The sequence below is a fragment of the Chroicocephalus ridibundus genome, chromosome 1 (assembly GCF_963924245.1).
Source record: "Chroicocephalus ridibundus chromosome 1, bChrRid1.1, whole genome shotgun sequence".
Lineage (NCBI taxonomy): Eukaryota > Metazoa > Chordata > Aves > Charadriiformes > Laridae > Chroicocephalus > Chroicocephalus ridibundus.
In genome coordinates this window covers 162101599-162122293 of record NC_086284.1, presented here as the reverse complement: position 1 = coordinate 162122293, position 20695 = coordinate 162101599, and the positions used below count along the sequence as shown (strand labels likewise).

The 20695-nt window shown below is 37.5% G+C and overlaps 1 protein-coding gene across 4 annotated transcripts in view; it reads left to right on the top strand.

Moving 5' to 3' along the window:
* Positions 1 to 20695, top strand: part of LARGE1 (LARGE xylosyl- and glucuronyltransferase 1) — a 291365-nt gene that overhangs the window by 67159 nt on the left and 203511 nt on the right. For all 4 annotated transcript variants that reach the window (XM_063321577.1, XM_063321581.1, XM_063321576.1 and 1 more), the window contains one exon: positions 18981 to 19167. In XM_063321577.1, the coding sequence (XP_063177647.1) occupies positions 18981 to 19167 (187 nt within the window). The remainder of the gene's footprint in view (positions 1 to 18980; positions 19168 to 20695) is intronic.

The following is a 20695-nucleotide window of genomic DNA, read 5'->3' as shown; positions in this document are numbered from 1 at the left end:
TGTATCTCAGCCTGAGGAGTCACTAGTGTTCCCCTTCTCCCCTGTCCTCCCCCCAGTTAGAAAATACCACTTTAATTGTGTGGAGCATCCAATGAACTGATGAGTCCATGTTGCCTTATGACAAGCACTGCGCTTGAAGAAATTCCTGTGCCCTGCTTTCCATGTTTATCTTTTCTGGCCCTTTATTAATCAGAATCTTTGCCTGAAAAGTAGGACCTTTATGCTTCTTGTAAAAGCATCATGAACTAAGAAAAAACTAGAAGATACTGACTTCCTTATCTTATATTGTAATTAAATGATCCAAGAGACAGAAGAAGAGTGTGTGTCCATTACATACATAATAAGCAGAATAGGTTATGTATTATATGGAAAAAATAACTTTTTCTTGTAAAGAGGTTGGAGGATGTTTATTTATTTTGCTAAGAAGCATTATCAGTGCTAGTAATGTGAATTGTAATACCTGTTCTGCAATAGCAGTTAGTCTTTTGAGAGAGGCTGGCTCAGTCGTCCACAATGATATGATTTTTTGGTTTTGTCTTTTTGTTGGGGCTGTGGGTGTTCTGTTTCTTTGGTTGGTTTGTGTTAGCTGGTTGACTGTTTTCCTAAAGAAATTTGTTATGATGAAGTGAAATAAATTGAATTGCTGCTTAAATTAAAAAAAAAAAAGGGGGGAGGGGGGAGGATCGCTTGAAGTTATCTTCCTTTTTATAGAGGATTTTTGTGTTTTGTTGATATATGTGAGTGGTAGTAGATTATGTTTCTTTTCTATTTACAGAATCCTGTATATTATGATTAGCCTTTGCTTTTCCAGGGCTAAGATCACAGCTAGCAAGTGATGAAGCAACCTTTCTTTTATTGGAGCTCAGGTAGGGGAAAGGTCTTTCATTTCCTTTCCCAAACTCTAGGTATTTGCCAAACAATACAGAGATGATTGAAAGTGGTATGTAAAAAAATACTAAAATTAAAATAAAATGGTAGAAGATACTTTCAATGCTTTTACAAGCCCTGTCTTCTTTTTACTGAGAAAAGGGGTGGCTCATTGGTATGACCTTTCCCTTCTGGGGCCTATTTTTGCATTATAATTTAGGTCATAACTTTTTAGAACCTACGTATCTGAAGCTAGTTGCTAATTCTAGCTATATTAATTTTAATTCTGAATTTGAGACATTATAAGACCTTATTTTACAAAAGTATTGAGTACACATAACTTCTGTGAAAGTCTCTAAATCTAGAACTTGCGGTATTTAACACAAAACGGGCAGTTTTGTTCATAGAGTCATAGAACAGCCCAGCTTGGAAGGGACCTCAAAAGATCATCTCATCCAACCTTTCGTGGAAAAGAGACCCTAGATGAGATTATCTAACATCCTGTCCATTTGCTTTTTATTCAGTCTTCACAAAAGTGGGTTTATTAAAAAGTCGACATCCCACAATGGCAAAGCAGATTTTTTTTTTAAAAACCCAAACTTTATTTTGGACTCTAAATTGCAACCTTTCAGAAAATAGTTCATTTTGCACCTAAACTATTGTTACCACCTCCTGTTTCTGCAAAGGCAAAGAATGACGAAATGAATAGGCCTTTTTTAAGGTATTATATTTTAGGGATTTGGTAAAGGATAACAAGACGACTGTTTTCAATAAGTAACTAATAGTCTGTCTTACATAATTTGAATCTAGGTTTTCATCTGTCTTCTGTTTCTTTATTTTGGATTTTGATTTTTCTGCTGCCTTCCTAAAAAGCCATGGGGTATCTCTCAGCCATTTTTTTCTGTCTGTGAAGGATTTGAGGGTGAATGATGCACCCACTGGGTCAGATAAGATTTCCATGCTGCCTAAATGTAAGAATTATGGGGGTCTAAAGTAATAATCATAGTGTCACTTAAGTGTGAGTAGGGGAAAAGTATGAACTGAGTTAGCATGTAAGGATGTCTCTCTGATTTTCAGTTACCAATCATCAAGGAAAGCCGTGATTTTTAACAATGTGTGGGCATTACAGAGATGACCTTTTTGACTTGGCAGCAGATTGTAAGGTCATTCCTATCAGCTTCGTTAGTGTCCTTGTTCCTTCGTCCATCACCCTATTTTGGTAATGAAAGATAGTGCTAACCCCATTCTAGTGTTTTATTTGCAAAACACCTATTTAGGCTGTAATCTTTCTGTAATTCTCTGCAGAGCAAAGTCAGATGCCATCTCAGGAAAAGTGATGTTTGCTCGAGTGTTTAGGATTGTACGTAGCTCCTGCATGAAACTTCACTTCTTTCTCCCTCTGTGACCACAATCCCACGTAACAGCGCTGTTGCTGTGTCCTAAAAACATGAAACTTAACTGAATAAGATAATTTATGTGTCGTGTCTGTTTTCATAAGACCTAGATTGTGAAAGTCAGCTCCATAACTCATGAAAATAATCATCTGCTTTTGTGTCTGTAAAGTAAAAATGTAAAAAGAAATTGTTTTGTATTAGTTCTGTAAATTCTTCATGAACATAAACAGAAGACCCGCTAGTGTTCCTATTCATATGCATAATGTGACCAACTTAAATCAACTCACATAAAATTGGAAGGGAAGAACAAGATTATTATTGTAATATCAATTTTTAAATATTGTAAGAATGTGCATTGTGGGAAGAATATGAGTAGGCAAATAAAATCTAGGACTGCATTGGCTTCTTATGTAACACTGGGTAGGGATGGACAAGAAGGCTGGGTGGAGAATGGATTGAGAGCAGCCCTGACAAGAAAGAATTGGGGGTGTTAGTTGATGGGAAGCTCAGCATGAGCTGGCAATGTGCACTTGCAGTCCAGAAAGCCAACTGCATACTGGGCTGCATCAAAAGAAGCATGGCCAGCAGGGAGAGGGGAGTGGTTCTGCCCCTCTACTCTGCTCTGGTGAGACCCCGTCTGGTGTACTGTGTCCAGCTCTGGAGTCGTCAGCACGAGAAGGACACGGACTTGTTGGAGCAGGTCCAGAGGAGGGCCACGAAGATGATCTGGGGGCTGGAGCACCTCTCCTATGAAGACAGGCTGAGAGAGTTGGGGTTGTTCAGCCTGGAGAAAAGAAAGCTCCAGGGAGACCTTATAGCGGCCTTCCAGTACCTAAAGGCAGCCTACAGGAAGGATGGGGAGGGACTCTTTATCAGGGAGTGTAGTGATAGGAAATGGGGTTATGGTTTTAAACCAAAAAAGGGTAGATTTAGATTAGATATTAGGAAGAAATTCTTTACTGTGAGGGTGGTGAGGCACTGGAACAGGTTGCCCAGAGAAGTTGTGGATGCCTTATCCCTGGAGATGTTCAAGGCCAGGCTGGATGGAGCTTTGAGCAACCTGGTCTAATGGAAGGTGTCTAGTGGAGGTTGGAACTAGATGATCTTTAAGGTCCCTTCCAACTCGAACCATTGTATGATTCTAAGAAAAGGTCAGACCTTCAGGATCCTTAGGGTAGAGGCTGCAGCCCTGCCTGTCCCCCAGCACAGAAAGAACATATTTTTTTTGCTTTTTGAAGAACATTGTGCAGAGCTCTTTTGCAAGTGTTTTCTGTCCTAGAAAAAAAAATTACTTTTTTTGAACTGCAAGTATAAGATAGTGTTAGAGTTTCCTGTCTGGGATGGACTTTGACCAGCTCATTAAAGCTGGAATTTATCCCTCAATGCATCTGTAAACTGCTGTGAAAATTGTCATTTCTTTTGGAAATGATGTTTCATTTATTTCCCAGAGCTGTAATTCAGCACTAAATACTGGGCACATGCCAGATCGTAGGACTGCAAAATAAACTTTTGAAAAAAGTCTTAGACTTTCCTATGTTTTAAAATATTTGAGAGGAAAAAACAATGTAGTGGCTCTTCAAGTGACAGTGAGAACTTCCTAAAAAATTCATCCCAAAATGGTCGTCTCTTCAAAAAATTAGTTAAATGGGAAAAAAACAAAGGAGAATTAAGAATAGGTGTCTTCTAAATTTTTTATTTTTCACTCCGAACAGTGTTCAACTCTGCTGCTAAAGAATGTGTCAGTAATTGAGAGAAACAGCCTGAGCCTGTAGATTCTCTCAGGCGTTGGACTAGGAGAGAGGGTCTGATCATGGCATAAGTGATTCCATAGTAATAATGTTTTTAAAGAGGAGTAACTTACAGTTAAGCTGGTGGACTTGGTCTTCAGAGTCCATTTTTCAGCTCATATTTCAGACTTAGTCTGATTATAGACAAGGCACTTGATCAGTCTGCATTGACACTCTCTGTACTACAGAAGATCAGGATATTTTCTTTCTGGATACTTTTAGGTTTCAAGGTCTATAGGGGCAAGAACTTCCTGTGTTTGCGCACCACTTACCAGACATGATCCTCCTATGGTAAGGCCCATAGGCATGATTGTGCAAGAAGTTCCTGCACCGTGAGGAGGAAAAACGTAGAAATCTTGCCATTTTGACTGCAAGTAAGTTTTTATTTGCACAGTATTACTGTTATTTGCACTCTGTGGGTAAGCCAGCCACTCACTTCCAGGATTCAGTGGGACTTTTTTTCCCAGTGCCTGGCTACTGTATGTTTTTCTGCAACTAGGAACTGCGTGTCATATTTTGTATTGCCTACCGTTGTCAGAGAGATTAATTCGTTCTTACTGCCTCTCCCCTTTCATTGAGGCATCAGCGACGATCCTTCTCATGTAGTCATCTTGCTAAAAAATGTGACATCTGCCGTCTGACTGTGGCATTGCAATGCTTCAGCATGCGTTGCTGAGAAATGCAAGCACTTTATGGAATTACATAGCTGGCTTTCAAATGGAGCACCCTTTTAGTTGAAACTCATATATTTTCTTGGAATCATTTAGAACTACAACATCAGGACGTGTAATTTCAGTCTGTCTTAGTTAAAAAATTTCTCTTGAAGCACTGGAAGTTAGAATACATCTAATTCCTTTCATTGCCACCTTTGAGGAAAAAACTGCTTAGAATTGTAGATTTGAGGAGAAAAAGTGTTGACATTAAGTAAGTAATTTATCTTTACCTCCTTTGCCTACTGTAAGTGAAAAAGCAGGAAAATGCCCCAAATAAGCTACCTTTATCAAGTACCTAATTAGCTGAGCTCTTATGCTTCAACATAAGACAGGTTATGAATGGGATGATAAAAAAGGAATTCTTTTATAGTCTAATTTTTAGATGAAGAAAAAAACTTGCATTTGATCACAGACACTGATTTTCCTGACAGCACCACAGCTTGTGAGTTATTCCTCATTAATACAGCTGTATGAAACTGGGTTTTTTCAGTTCACATCATATTTTGTGTGGCTTCGGCTTTTTCTGCAGCTTGATACAGTGGTACAGCTTTGTCCGTGTTAGCAAATACTGAGGCCCAGCAGGAGTGGATTTGTGGAGTGAAATTGTTGGTGCCGAGGACCTGATACACAGGCTGCATTCATTCAAGGTTTTTACAGTAGGCTAGTTACAGTCTTGTCCCAGCAGCTGAGCATCCGTAGCATCCTTTAGCATACACTCTGGAATGCATCTTCTGGTTTTTGTTTCATCCTAAGGGTATCCAGTTTGTGTCCTCTCAGACACCTCAATCATGTAGCTCAGCCTCGAGTAAGCAGGAATGTTGGGGAGATTGTGTCAAAAGGGATGAAGGTATTCCCGCTTGAATTAAAATGCTGATGTAAACTCACTCATTGACTTCTTTCTCAGTTAGAGCTGAAACTGCCCGTTTCCCTGGGTTTTTTTCCACATTGATTCACCAAATGGAATGGAGATTGAATTTCTGGGACATATGTCATACTAGCTGTAGGCTTTCAATCGATAATATTACTGCTATTAGCATGGTGATTGAACTTTTTTCCCCATAAACTTTTGAATTTTTGTACCTCTAAGTCTTTCATATTACTCACACAGTGAAACAATTTTAGATGCTCTTATCCAAAATCTCATAACCTCGCAGATGGCACTAAAAACTAAACAGAAAATCCAGCATGTCATTATGAAAAAAATAAATTTAAAAAGTACACAAAATGTGTAGATCTGATACATCAGTCTTTGTTAGTGACACTTAAAGAGTATTACTGAGCTACTGTGAAAAATATTAATGAGGACTGAGGTATTGCTTAGATGAGATATTTTCACTACAGTTAGATTTTTTAGATGCTTCTCCTAACTTTATCATGGACTTGTTGTGTAACCAAGTAAACTCAATTTTCCTTAAATTCTTAAATTTTTTACTTAAGAGACCCATGGACTCCAGAAGACATGCAAATATTATGACATTTAATTTGGAGATCCTGGTATCTTAATATGAGGGTACATTACAGGAATGTTAGAAATGCTTAAAAAAAGTTGAGACTTTGAAATGAAGGCTGAGAGTAGCTAACCCCCACCCCCCCAGTTTATGCTGCTAAAGTATTTTAGTATCACAAGTAGTAAAATCATATTCTCCCAAAGGCTCTTTCAGTGTTTCACAATTTTTCAAGCCTGATAAAATCCTGCTATCATTTCTGTGCAAAAGCCAGTTTTCCTTCTGAACTTTTTTCTGTAATTATTTGCCAGCATCACTTTAAGTATTAGAAGAATGACACATAGAGTGTTTGATCATATTATTGAATATAGCTTTGAAGATGACAAAAAATACCTCAAGATGTATTACACATTCAACATTACTTCTTCTGAAGTGTTTTTAGGCACTAAAAAGACATGATTCAACCTATAATGTTCCACTTTCCTTCATACTACTGGTTTATAGCATTAATCTGAAAAGGTCTTAAGATGGATTCTTATTTCCATGTGAATACTTGGTAAGGTCTTCTCAATGGTTAACATACTAAAGGACCTCTACCTTGATCGGATACTAACTACTCCAGGCATCTGTTTATTAAAGTTTATAAACAGGTCATTATCGCAATGTGTGTTTGGAAGACAGTGCAACATAGCAGACCCAGCTGACATATATCTGCTTGAATCAGACTAAGAAGTTTCAAGAGCTGCATGATAACAGCCTGAATTTGTGATCAATATCCACTGGTGGTTTGAAGTTGCTTCCAAGAGATATGTGCATTTTCAGTAATGCCTACAACAGCAGGGCTAACCCCTACGATTTTCTCAGGAGCCATGAGGAGGTGGCATTTTATGTCAAGTTCGGTTCTTGAAGTTCTACTATAACTTCAGCTTGTTCCTGGTTTTCATAGTTGCAAGTGTAAATTAAGATAGGAACTTTCAAAGCTTTCTAATCTAAAGATTAGAAGAAGAAAGAAATTTCTGTATTTAAGAAAATGAGAAGAGCAGTCCTTCCCATCTCCCAGGCTGGTAGGGCCTCTTTTTTCAATTCTTTTTTCAATTCCTGGGGTTCCCAGGTTGCTAATGCTTGTTGTTAAAATGGCCACTTAGGCAGAAATAAGACATATTACCATAGTTTAAGGGGCATTTTACAGGAACGCCATTTTCTCTGGCATATTTTTCACTCAAATATACATTTTTAGAGTCTTCAGCCCTACTGCCCAAATATCTAAAGCTTCAAGTTCTTATTTAAAATGGTACTTACTGTCGCTTTCAACATATTTCACTGTCTCTCCCTTTCAAAATTAGTTTGTAAAAGTCTTTACCTGTAGAAATGAAATATAATTTTAAGGTCAGCTATAACAATCAATATTAACAGGTTTCTTTAATCTATTCAAGTCTTTTTAAAAAGTAAAATATTCTTATAACTACTGTATGTGAGCTAGAAACAAATACATTTCACAAGTTTTCAAATGTGAAACATTAGTCCATTTTCTTACATAATGCTAAAAGAGGACATAAAATACAAACAATTAACATCCATATTTAGGATTTTATCAAGTCAAAACCCTTCAGGAATCAATGTATTTTCTTTTAAAAATTATCTCATTTTAGAGAAATTGAATCAAATAATGATGACTTTGCGTGGTGCCACCAAAATACAAAGTCAATGGTATGCACTTTAGAGCTAATGCATATTACTGAAAGAAACCCCTTAACATTTTTTTCTGCTTTCACAGGGTATATTTTAGGTTAGGTAAAAGATAAGAAATATTGTTATGGCCCAATCATAATTTCAAAGATTATGCTATATATAATTGAAAATATGTCATATTTTCAAAGATTATTTCAAAGATTCAAAAGAATCAGCTGTTTAGGTCATAAGTTACCCTGTAGTTACAAAATTATGTCTAAATATCAGCAAATGTGAGATCTTAAGACTGTACAAGAGATTTTTAGTGTATTATAGAAGAGGTATAAAGAGCCTTACGTCACTGAGTAGGCCTGTCCCTCATCTCCAGCTTTGTCGTTCTTAACATCCTCAAAACATGCATTTGAGCTTTCTTCACCTGATGTACCAGAGCAACTTCTAATAAGTGGAATATATTTTAGTTTTCTTTTAATAGCATGGTATAAAAAATATAGTCACTACAAGCTATGCCTTGGCATTTCCATTAAACAAAACAGGCAAAATAAGTCTTAACATTTTGAAACTTTTTTGAGAAATAAGAAAAAGTGATTGAAAACTTAATTTCAGAACTTTCAAGACCAAATTATAAGTTGCCTGTAAAATATATGCAATATATATTTTTCCTAGCAATTAGTGGTGAAAAAAATACTCTAATTTTCTATTAACTTGTGTATCCCAAAGTTAACATAAGTACTATGAACCGCAAATGATGACATATGATCAATGTTCACACCATTTGATTTGAGCATGTTCTCTAAATTTTCAAATATTCTTAATGCAGTTTCATTGTTGTATTCGAAATAAATGATTTTCCTTCTCCTTCAGCTGTGCAATAATGTGCAATCACTGCAAGTACCAACATGTATCCTCATAGCTGTGGGTGAATCTTGGAAAAACAATATTATATAATTTGTTGTCAAAATCAACCAGTCTGTGTGAATGACTATAGCTAATAATAATGTGGTACATTTTTCATAATACTATGGACTACTTTTGTTGCCCTTCAAATAACTGCATTGTTATGTCCTATATTTTTGTATCTCCTAGCAACAGAAAAAGTTTTTAAAAGTTATATTTTTAGAAGTACGCTAGAATTGGTTTCACAATCATTGTATTTTCATGCTGTCTTACTAACAGTTCCCCATGAGCAACTGAGAACATTCTTTTGCATAAAATGCAGTGATCTATAGTGATTATTGCTATCTATTGCAATACATATTAAGGTCTATCTTATCTTATTGGCAAAACATTGGCATTGGGGTGAGTATCGTGATCCCAGTTTCTGTACTGGTATAGCAGAATTGACCCCCTTTAGTTTATGGTCATTATATCTGCTGTGTACCTGCAGTTTACATGGCCCGTAGATTCTAAATATTGTGCTCCATATGGTCATGATAAAAGATAACGCTTATGATACAAGAACAGGGTAGACCATCTGTAGATAACAAAACAGACATTATAGCAATGACATTTATACTGCCAAAGGCATTGCCTCCAGAGAGCACATCCTGAGCTGCAGGCCAACAGGTACAGAAAGGCCGTCATTCACGGCACTTGGCCCCTGTAGAGTGGGCTGCCTGCATCCATGGTGCATAACATGCTTTGCCTAGATCTCCTTTGAGTCCCAAGACATTGTTATTTTCCTTTTTACAGAAAAACTGCCACAATTCACCCAAGTCATGACATGATGCAAAGGGGTGTGTGGTGTCATTTCTCGAGGCATTGCATGATAGCAGTGCCTGAAGGCAGCAGACCCGCTGAGGCAGTGCGGGGGGATGGTTATAGTGCTCAGGGAGCAATCTCGTCCATGCTGTCTGTAGGGAATGGTCCTGGTGGTGAATCTCCATCAAAACTTCCACTGATTCCATGTCAGAAAGGCCTAGCTGGCTCACTCTGAAAGAAAGCCCAGGAGTCAAGAGATGTGTGGAAAACCATAGTATATCTGGAACAAGCAAGGGAGCAAAGTTATTAAACAGTACTGGTATGCATGGGGTTATTTTAACTGCAGCTCCAGTAGTTAGACCAGCTTTGCTTCAAAATATGTGTCAAATGTATTATTTTGGCTTTGGTATCAGTTGAAGTTATATACGTGTGATTGTATACATGTGTTTGTAAAAAGCTATATTTAAGGATCTTTTGGGTTGAAACTATTATTAAGATCTAATATGCAGAATTGTTGCAGAAATAAGTCTTCAGTATAGAAAGCTCAGGTGTGCTTCAGAATATCATTTAAATCTGTGAATATTCATAATATGAATTTCAGTCATTCCCACTTCATTATCTCACTCCAGTGAAGTATTCCATCCAGTCGGCAACAGTCTCAGACTAGAGAGTGAGGAACTTCACCTTAATTCTTCTCTGAGACTCTTAACCAGCCTTTGTCTACTCTCGGAAGACCCACTGCTGAAGTTTCTAGAGGTTAACTTTACTTCTGCTCTGGGTTTATATTAATGATTGCCAGTACAATACAGAAAGAGTCAAATTGTCTTAAAAGATACTAGAATGTAGAAGCAGAGTTAGGAGAGACAGTAAGAGGTGTTGTTCCTCTCTTTCTCTCCCCTCAGTTCAAACACCAGCCAGTGGAAAGCATGCTCTTGTGTTATATGACATGTCCATGACTGCACAGTCCTCTACATCCTTTGATGATCCTCAGCATCATCATTATCCTCTTTTCCTTTTGTTAGAAAAGATCTGGCAACCTCCCATCTGCCCCAAAAATGATGAATTATAATCAAATTTAAAGTGGAAGTGTTAATTATGTGCATTTGAATAAGGTCATTCTTTTCAGTATATTCATTTTCTTTACACGGGACTTGATAAATATTTTATATTTATTATTTCTGCACCTTCATCTAATTGCAGCATTATAGGAACTTGAGAGAACAATGATGATGATAATGAGATCAGTAGGAGATTAGAAAAAATGAAGTTCTCATGCAGAGGAACAATGAAATGTTAAGTGAAAATCACTACAATTTGAGGAAATGTGGGGAGAGAACATAGAAACCCTGAGCCCACTGCCCTTTTTCTTTAGGCAGACAACACTCCCTGAGATGGTAATGAAGAGTAAAGAGCTATCCAAATTACAGTTTGCTTTGAAAGAACAGTATTCAACCTGCTCTGAGCAGAGGATTGGGCTAGATGACCTCCAGAGGTCCTTTCCAACCTAAACTCTTCTATGATTCTATTGAAATGCTAACTCTACACATGGAAAATTTGGATTCTTCAGTAAGTGCTTTTGTCAGCGTCTCCTCTTGAGGCTAGTTTCTACGGCTTTGTTCATCTTTGGTAACACCTTTCATACTCTTTTTGTAATTGCATTAAACTTGCCTGCCATTCTTGTCTAATACCCACATTAATCTGTGTAGTGCCAAATAACAAGCCGTGAGAAATCTGTATTTGTAAATTCCAGTTTATCAAGCCCTCTTCCGGTGTTCCAGTGTTCAGGAATAGTCCTGTGTGAAATAACCTAAATCCACAGCTGTCTTCCCTACCTAAAAAAGTCCCTGATGCTAAATCACTCTGCAAGAGCTTTGCTTCTATGTCAGTAAAAAGGAGGAGGATGGGGTGGGGGAAGCACCTTTCCCATCAGCTTGTATAGAACTCAGCTGTCGGAAAGCCTAGGGAAATGGATAGTCCTTGTAGCCTTCCTGGATGGTATAATATTTAAGAACAAATATATACTGGACCTTGACGCACAAGATTTCAGCAGGAAACTTACTTTAAAAAGTAACTCACAGTTCATGGTGCTATTTTACATTCTGTAGTAGCATCAAAGAACTATTGAGACTGTATAATGTGCTTAGTGAAGCAGCACTGTAATCATAGCGAAGGATCTGTCTTCTGCTTTCAATCATGGCCAGATACATGCTACTTTTTTTATCTATTTGCCGATTCCTTGATTATTCAAATATGAAAATCCCAGCAATTCTTGGAATTTATTACATAATTTGTTTTATTTTTATATAAATTTGATAGAAATATTTGTGGGTTTAGTAATAGTTAAGCAATTAAGCAAACCTACTGGAATAGACACTTTTGCCCCATGTAGTCAGGTGGATCCTGTCTTTTGTTAACAGTCCTCCATTCTCAGACAGGGTCCCACATTTGTAAAAGCAAAATCTCTCATGTCAATACCAGCTGTGCAACCAATTTTTGACCCACAGGATCCATACAGTCCTCAGCTCCTTCCTCCTCACTGTCAGGATTGAGGAGAGAGCCACCTGGGTCCACTTCTTTTTATTTTTTTAATTTAATATGAGTATTTCATAAAGAGCAATTGACAAGTATGATGCCAACTTCTATTTCCATCTGACAAGTAAGTGGCTGCTGTAAGCGTGTTACAAATCCCTATGTAAAAGTAACTTGTAGTTTGAGATCTATGCAGTAAAATAAAAGGGTTTTGGTTTTTTTTTAAATAATGGAACTTTGCTTCATAGAGGGACATGGATTCTTTTATCAGGGAGGAAAACTTCAAGCAATAATTGTTTTCTCCTGGGCAAAAGTTTCTTCTGAATCTTTAATCAATTTCCTTGTTAGAGCAGCTTTTATGTAGAGGATTCTAAAGAAGGTAAACACTGCTTTTGAATAAGCATCCAAGAACTTTAGCTGTAAAGCAAAGTATTAGCATCAAAATTCTTGAGAGGTGTTAGGTATGTTGCACGTAGTGCCATACTTCCGATTTAAAGACCATTTTGTTTTCTATGTGGTTGCATGCACACAATGTCTAAGAAAGGGAATTAATGGATGGACAAACCCATGACTCTTTGGGATTTGATTATGGAGGGGAAAGATGCCCAGGTATAGAGTCAGGGAGACCAATGATGCAGCAACATACTGATGTTTTTCTCCAACCAAGAATAGGTAGCATGTTACTTTTTCCTCCTGCCATTATATCGGGTGGAGAGGCCTGCATTTGGAGCTTTGTGCTCTTTTTAAGCCTGAAATTCAGATACATAATAATGCTGTAGTCTGAGTGTAAACCATGATTGTGGAGCAGAATTGCTTTACTGTTGAAAGATTCTCACAGTGATTACTGCTGGTTGCCCATGGTCTCTAGTATGTTTATAATTTATTGATGTTAGGATCTCAAATTCTAAGGTATTCTTAGTATGTATATATAGTAACTTGTTAGACTTCTGCCATACACAAACCAAGTCAGATTCATTAAGTTTTCTTTGAACTATGCCAAGTCCTGAGATAAATTGGGGAGTCAGGAAATACTGGTGCTATATGCCCATATAGATGAGGGGCTTGAGTAAAGCAGAGTTTGGAGAACTCATTGAAAAACCAGGTCAGTAGCTGCTTTGAAAATAAGTATCATTCTTGAGTTGCAAATGAAATGTGAATAGCAGGCAAGATTGATCTTTCTGTGGTGATTGTGTTTTGTTGCTGCTATCTCTTCTCAACTGATAGATTCTTTTCCCCCTCATATTAACAGTGACATTTTAGTTGAGGCTTAGGACTGTTGATCTTAAATTGTGTTATTCCTTGATAACGATTTTTAAAGTTGCAGGCTCTCCTTCTTTTGAAAAGTCTAGGCTTGAAGGGAAAAAGGAACTCCATTAAAAATGCATATATAAATATATATATTTGTACATACATATATAGGAATACATAAAATTGAAAAAGGAAAAATGTGAAAGCGTATTATTTATTTACTTCTCTCTGTCTGTGACTACTCAACTGTCAGGATAGAACCCCATTTTTGTGCTGGTGTTGCTTATAGCTGGAACCTTCTAGAAGACTTTGATTAACAGGAAGCTAATAGAATTTTCCTTGAGCCATGGCACGTACTGAGTGAAGATATAAAAGAAGGTGTCAGTCCTGTGTGCCCTCGGAGCAGTTAGCACAGTTCCAAGGCAGAACTCATTTGTGCTGTCAACTTATTGGTTATTTTCTCTTTTATAGATAGGACTATTTTCTTGTAACTAGTTGAAAAATAGTAAATTTGGTAGCATTTGGAAACTCTGCTGTACACTTTAAAGTGGCTTCACAGAACTTCTGAGGTGGTTGTTGAGTCTGAGTTTACTCCAAATCCTTCTTTAAAGTCACAATACCATAGGATTAAGAAGTCTGATTTGGGGGAAAGGTCTCCAATGCCAAGAAAATTCAGAGTTTGGTAGCAAAGGGAGCCTTAGATTTGTTTCTCTAACACGTCGTTCTATGTGGGAGGAGAGGAAGAGGTTGATGAGGGAAAAGATGGTGTTTTCCTTCAAAATGCTATTTCTGTTCTAAGAACTTGAGTAGAGTATCTTAACAAAGAGATGTTTATTTAAATAATGATTTACCATTTAATTATTTCATCTTTTATTTCATGATGTTGAGGTTATTCCATTTATGGTACCAAACTTTTTTCTAATATGATAAAAAATTTGTCACGTGATAACCAACTTCCGTAATTGGAACACTGCAAAGCTGCAAGATAAAAAGCTGACTGTGAAGGAGTAAACTCATTATAAGCCTACATTAGCAACATTTTAAAGAAAAACAGAAAAATAGTGGCTAAGATACTGCTTTTTTTTAAAGTTTATTTATATTTCGAGAGTGGCAAAAAACTGTGAAAAATCTCTTGTAAGGGAAGGATGCTACATTGACACAGAGCCAAGGGAAAAGCTTTACAGTAGAAATTGTTCATTGGCTCTGTGACTGCAAGTGTGGAAAACCAGAAAGAATTAGATAATGTTAATTCAAGAAACACAGCAAAGCTAAGGCACAGGATTGGTGTATAAACAGCTTTAACTGTACATATTCATTTCAGTGGCTCTGAAAACAAATGGAAGATTACTGGGATAAGATTAACTGTAACAAATGCAAGGAAATGTATGAAGCAGTAGGAAAAGCTTTTTATAGTAGAGCAGTTAAATCTAGTTAATTGTGTTTGATTTTTGTTTTCATAATTACTTCCATTGTTCCACTGAACTCCTGCTGAATGTCCGACATAGTCGAGCTGTCATGCCGTAATTAAAAAAATAAATGAATAGAAACTGAATACCAATGTGATTAGTGTTGTGTTACATGCTTTAATATATGTGCTGCTCGTACTGGTTGAGAGCTGCTTCACACTTAGCTGAGGAGATAATCCTTGATTTAAAACAAAGCAACCACTCTAACAAGGTGGTGTAGTTAAGGGAAGCATTTAACCCTATGTGAAGGTAACAGAAGTCATTCTGTTTGCTGTTGCCATGTGGTAAGAAGGTCATGAGTAAGTCTTTGTAATGAGAAACCCAATTTATTTTAATTGCCACTGTGACCCCTCACACAGGCATTGTCCAAGCTAGTAGCCTTTTATAGCACCATTAGCAGTAATCAAGGATGTGCTGGCCTGAGGGTGCAGAATTACTGTCTGTTGATCTTGAACTGGGTGTACTGTAGAAGTGTAGAGCATCTGACTTAGTGACAGCAGCAAGACATACATGCATGACGTACATACAGCTAATTTTTGTGGGTATTACTTATTCCTAAAATATATGATGCTCTTGGAGCACATTCATTACATTGAAAATTGAAGACCAAGGTAGAAGAATATCCTGAAATGCATGCATCTTCTCTGTATCTGTGTCTGGGAGGGTGAAGCTGAAACCATGTTTCAAACTGCAAACCCCTTACCAGAAACTCTCCCAACCGTTCGCTTTCACTCTGGGGCTAATTTTTATCTCCCCTGCTTTGAGATAAACACAATAAAGGTGGCTGAATTTGCAGATGTTCATTGTGGCTCAGTTAGTTGTATCTGAAAATACTAACATTGGGCAACAGATTAAAAGGAGCCATTGGCTATTTTTTGATCGGAGTATCTCACCTAGATCCTTAAATTGGTGCTTAAATTGGCCAGTTACTTCTTAATCTTTTTTTTTTTCTTCCAACATATTTCATGTTATGTATTTCTAAGTACAGGTGTTTAGTTAGCACAGCTGTTAAGACTAAAAGCTATCAAGAGGAACGCTCATCCATTTGTGTAAATGAAGTGAACCATCTTACAGTGTTTGTTATTACTGGAAAGATTAATATAGCTGGCAATGTCATATCCAAAGTAGCTTCATTTTTTAGCTTGTACCATGAAAATGCTTTCTAAGACCTTTTGGGCAGGTGACAGTCTGATTCAGCAAGACTATGGCTTGAGGAGCAGTGGGCGCTGTAGGAGAAGTCTGAAAGGCAATGGCAAGCTCATATGGCAGAAATGTACACAGTGCCCCCCTGTTCTGTGCTCAGCCCTTGCCCTAGCCAGTGTTGGCAATCACTTTCCTTTCATGACAGGTATCAATCTGGCACCTGTTGAATTGAAAGGAAAACCAAATCAAACAACTGCAATACCTTCTTTCAATTTATTTGACAATGGTATATTAGGCAAAATTCTTTAAAAGTAAAACCAATAATGAATACATGATTGAGTCCAAATTTTTTCCTTTAAGCTATGAATCTTCATTACCATTCATGGATCTTTTTATAATTGCTTGTGTAGGATTTGCACATGATGCGTTGTCTAGTTTGGAAAAAAATACTCAGCAGGTGTGGTGATTTTATACACTGAAAATGAATATTTAAGACTCAAGGGAAGGTATTCCCAACTCTGGGGAGGTGGGGAGATGATAGAATCTTCCTTTAAAATATTTTATGTCTCTTTTCTCTTTTAAAGCACAATTAAAAGAAATATCTCAATGTTTCCTAGGGTCATCCATCACAAGCTGACTTGTCTGTCTAGGATTTTCCCAAATGTCTTCCTAGTTAGATAAAAGATGTGCATGAATGTGCAGAATGATTTGGCTGTTTTGTCTGAATGATGACAATTTGTAGAAAACTGAATTTGCCACATCCCTAGCGTTCCTTTGTAGCTGAATTGGGAGTTCAGTGTTGCTCCTCATACTTTCTTAATTCTTAGGATACTTGATATTCATGGGGCAGAAAAGCTGGATTTTGTCCTCCATGTTGACCTATTCAGAAACTTAACTTGCATGGATATTTAAAAGCACATATAGAAAAATTGAATTATTTCTTAAATATGCAGCCCCAGGATGAATTAATCCACTACCAGCACTATAGCCCCAAACTTCAGAGTCTGTATGTCATTATCCAAAAAACTTGTATCAGTGTACTTGTAACAGCACGATTTCAGAAACACATGGTGTTGACTCTTGCTTCACTACCTGTGGGTTTTACAGCTATCATGGTTAGAAGCAGTATGTATCCAATGCATGTTGCGTTACAAGATGTCGCTATTAGAGAATAACCCTGCTTTTGAAGTTTTTTTTTTTCAAAGATTCATTTTTCCATGCACAGATTGATGTCACTGATGCATGCCATGATATTACAGGGAAAAAAAATAATATTCCTACTTAAAGTAAGTAGACACTTTACGATATGCACACATACAGCAAGTATAAAACACGTAAGCCAGGAGAATTATCTGTGGTTTTCAAGTAGGCATGTAAAGGACTCTGTTCAGGGTAGTTGTACAACCTATGTGATTTAAGGAAAAGAAATGAAATATAATCGTTACCCAAATACAGTGAATGAAGATAAGAGTTCTCCACAATTTATCTACCAAATGTGTGTCTCTAACACATTGACTCTAATACCACAGTTCTTAATATTAAGTCTGTCCACATATTTTGTGCAAAATCTCTGTGGTGAGGCATTCATTGCGTTGAAAAGCTGACACAATGGAATGCGTTTTGTGCTGGCTCTGGACAAATTATAGTTCATTTTATCAGTTCCAAGGTCAGGAGTACTATCATGGCTCTTAAACTGTAGTGTAGTAAAGTGGGCTCTATTGAATGTTCAAGGAACAGCTGTAAGTTTGCCTGATTACTGCAGGCAGGTATCTCCAGCAGTGGAGTTCTTTGTCTGAACCCATTTCTCTTGTCTATAATTCTCATTTTTCCAGTAATTTGATTTCAGAATTGACTTTCACTGCAACGTATCTGGAGTTGTAGAGCTCAGGCATATTCTCAAGGCACACAGTAGCCATTGTTAATGTGTCAGTATAGAAACGTTTTAATTGCTGATTTCAGCTCTAGCACTAGTTTAAGCACGAGCCAAAAGGCACTGTTATTAAACACCTCGTACTGCCATAGTCTGTCTGTGTTTCTTTCCCTATCATTCTTGTAGACTGATCCTTTTTTTAAAATTAGAAAATGTTAAGTCCTGAACTAGATAGGCAAGGACTTAGTACCTCGCTTTCCTTCTTCGACTTCTCTAGTCTAGCACTAGCCTTTCCTACCCTTTCAGAAAGTCAGCAAAAAGATGTGAAACATTATCTTTATGCCCTGCATGCCTGCACTAGTGTGGGAATATTCATTTTGCTGTGAATAGAAATAATCAGATTATTTTGCCATTTTGGCCTCTGAAATGCAGAACAATAATTTAAACAAATAAAGATTCTATTTTTTTCTCATAAAAACAGGTACACTGCAGAATCGCTTTCTTTTCTTCAGCATACAGTTGAAAGCTCCTGTTATCCCCTTTTGTGCCTAAGGAAGCCTCCTTGCCCGTTTTGCTCTTTCTCTTCTCCCCTTTTATATATAGCAGTTCATCAGCATTGCTTTTTGATTAGCAAAGTGGGTCATTTTAATAACGTCCCTCTGCCCCCCAGCTTTACCTTTCATTTTTCAGTTCACCCTCTTGAGTTCATGACCACCTGCAGCCAGCTCATTGATTCACTGGCGTGACTTTTGCTCTTTGGGAACAGGTGAAGAAATATGGGTGGCTTTCTCTTATTTGCCCAGGGGCACCAGCACACACAGGCATCAAAGAACCCAGAGTTTCTGTAGAGTTAAAAGGGTGGCAAAACAACAAATGAAGGTAATATCTCTTCGTAAGATCAGCTTAGTGTGTGTTTAGGTGATATGATGTGTTTTATTGACTTACTGTCTTAGTCTGACTTCTAAAACTTGCTTTATTATTAAGTAGTCGTGGATAATTTTGAAATGGGTACTGCTTTGCAATTGCAGTAATCCTATTTTTAGCCTTGTTCTTTTAACTCTTTAGGAACACTGTCATAGTCTACCTTTCAGTAGAGAGATAAGCTGTTAATTTTCTTTTTTTCCTTTTCAGGGAGTAATATGTGGGAGGCCGTGGACTATTTGCTTCCGACATAGGAACAGCACTGGGTTGGGAATCTGCACTCCTGAGAGAATGCTGGGAATCTGCAGAGGGCGACGGAAATTCCTGGCTGCCTCTCTGACCGTCCTTTTTGTCCCAGCCATTACATGGATTTATCTGTTTGCTGGGAGTTTTGAAGGTAGGAGGGGAATAATGGCTGGGGATGGGGGTGGGGTGTTCAATGATTTGTATCAGGGCAGAAAAATGCAGATCAGACATCATTGATTTTATTTAAATAAATCTGGTTTGGCTTGCACAGGAAATAGTTCCCAAGGTGCAAATTTCAATAAAGGGCCTTCCTTACTGTGTTCTCACTGCCGAGGAGGAGGTAATTGCTGGCCCTGGTTACTTGATTTTCCCCTTGTCTTTGAACTTTTAAAAAGTGCAACAAAACCCCCCTACCATGCTCATTTCTTCTCTGTGTTTTCTAGTTTTTAAAAGTTGATCTATCCTATGCCCTGTAAGGTTTTACTTTTAATTAAAACTTACATCCAATTTCAGATCTTCCCTTAATATTATTTAAGTGTGTTTAAAAAGGTATCCATATGCATTCTGGGCACTCTTTACAGAGCTTTTGTTTTTATGAACCTGTGTGTTAGATCTTATATGTATGAATGACACGGGCCACTGAGTGTGATTTGGGGACACAAAGCAGGAAATGTATCTAGCTGTGAGAGCATGGAGGGCCTACAGTACAAGTCAGGGAAACGTGTGTCTGGCGTGGTTCTTTGCATAGTGGGTTCTGCTAGGTTATGGTCACTCAGAAGCAGGCTTTCTCTTGTCCAGTGGTCCAGTGCTGCTGCTCATGGCATGAGGGAACACACTGGTACCTAGCTTATGGAATGTCTGACAGTGGTGGGATGTTGCTCCAGAAGGTGTAAATGTAGCAGCAAAGAACTCCGTGAAATGTTTTATGGGCTCCTGATTTGGTTATATAAATGCCTACATGGACAAAACCTGCAAACACATGAGGCTCTTTTCTTGCCTTTGTGTGAAGATTATTAGTTCTGGCCACAGCCTCTATGCTTGTGCTCAGCTCTAGAAGGCTGAGCACAGAAAATCAATGAATACCTATATCAAATAAATCTCTTTATATAAAATCAGTTTGAAACCATATCCCTCTGGGTGGCGGTGGGTTAATATAGCTGGAATATCTTCCTGCCCTATTCTTTCTTCAGGTGGAAATCCTCGAGTTTATAGGTACATGACTTGTAGCTATATAACTAGCAGTTTTTATAACCAGACTTGGAATAAGCACTACTTTGCCTTTTAAATTGTCTATCTGGTGAATTTTTTTTCTGGCCTTTGAGGAATTCAGCCGTGATACTTCAGTTAGGTGAGGTTAGAAGATGCTGGATCACTTTTTGTTACTTTGTAGCTTTCTTACCTTTTTTTTTTTATTTTGAGATGGAGCGTTTTGTGTTTGGCAATAGGTGTGTTATTTTGGCAAGAGTGAAAAAAGCTGTTCAGTCTTTGTAGTTATCTTAGCATGAGGAAAGGTGTTTCAGCCTTTTAAAAACTATTCAAACACTAGTTTACAGTCTGATAATTTTAAAAAGGCATTGTTTAAAATGTCAAGCTTCTTTCATGTAACCTTGGCTGACAAATTTGTGCTTTGTTTCAAAACAAAATTGGACTCCAAGTTACAAGTAAGAACGTGTAAAGAT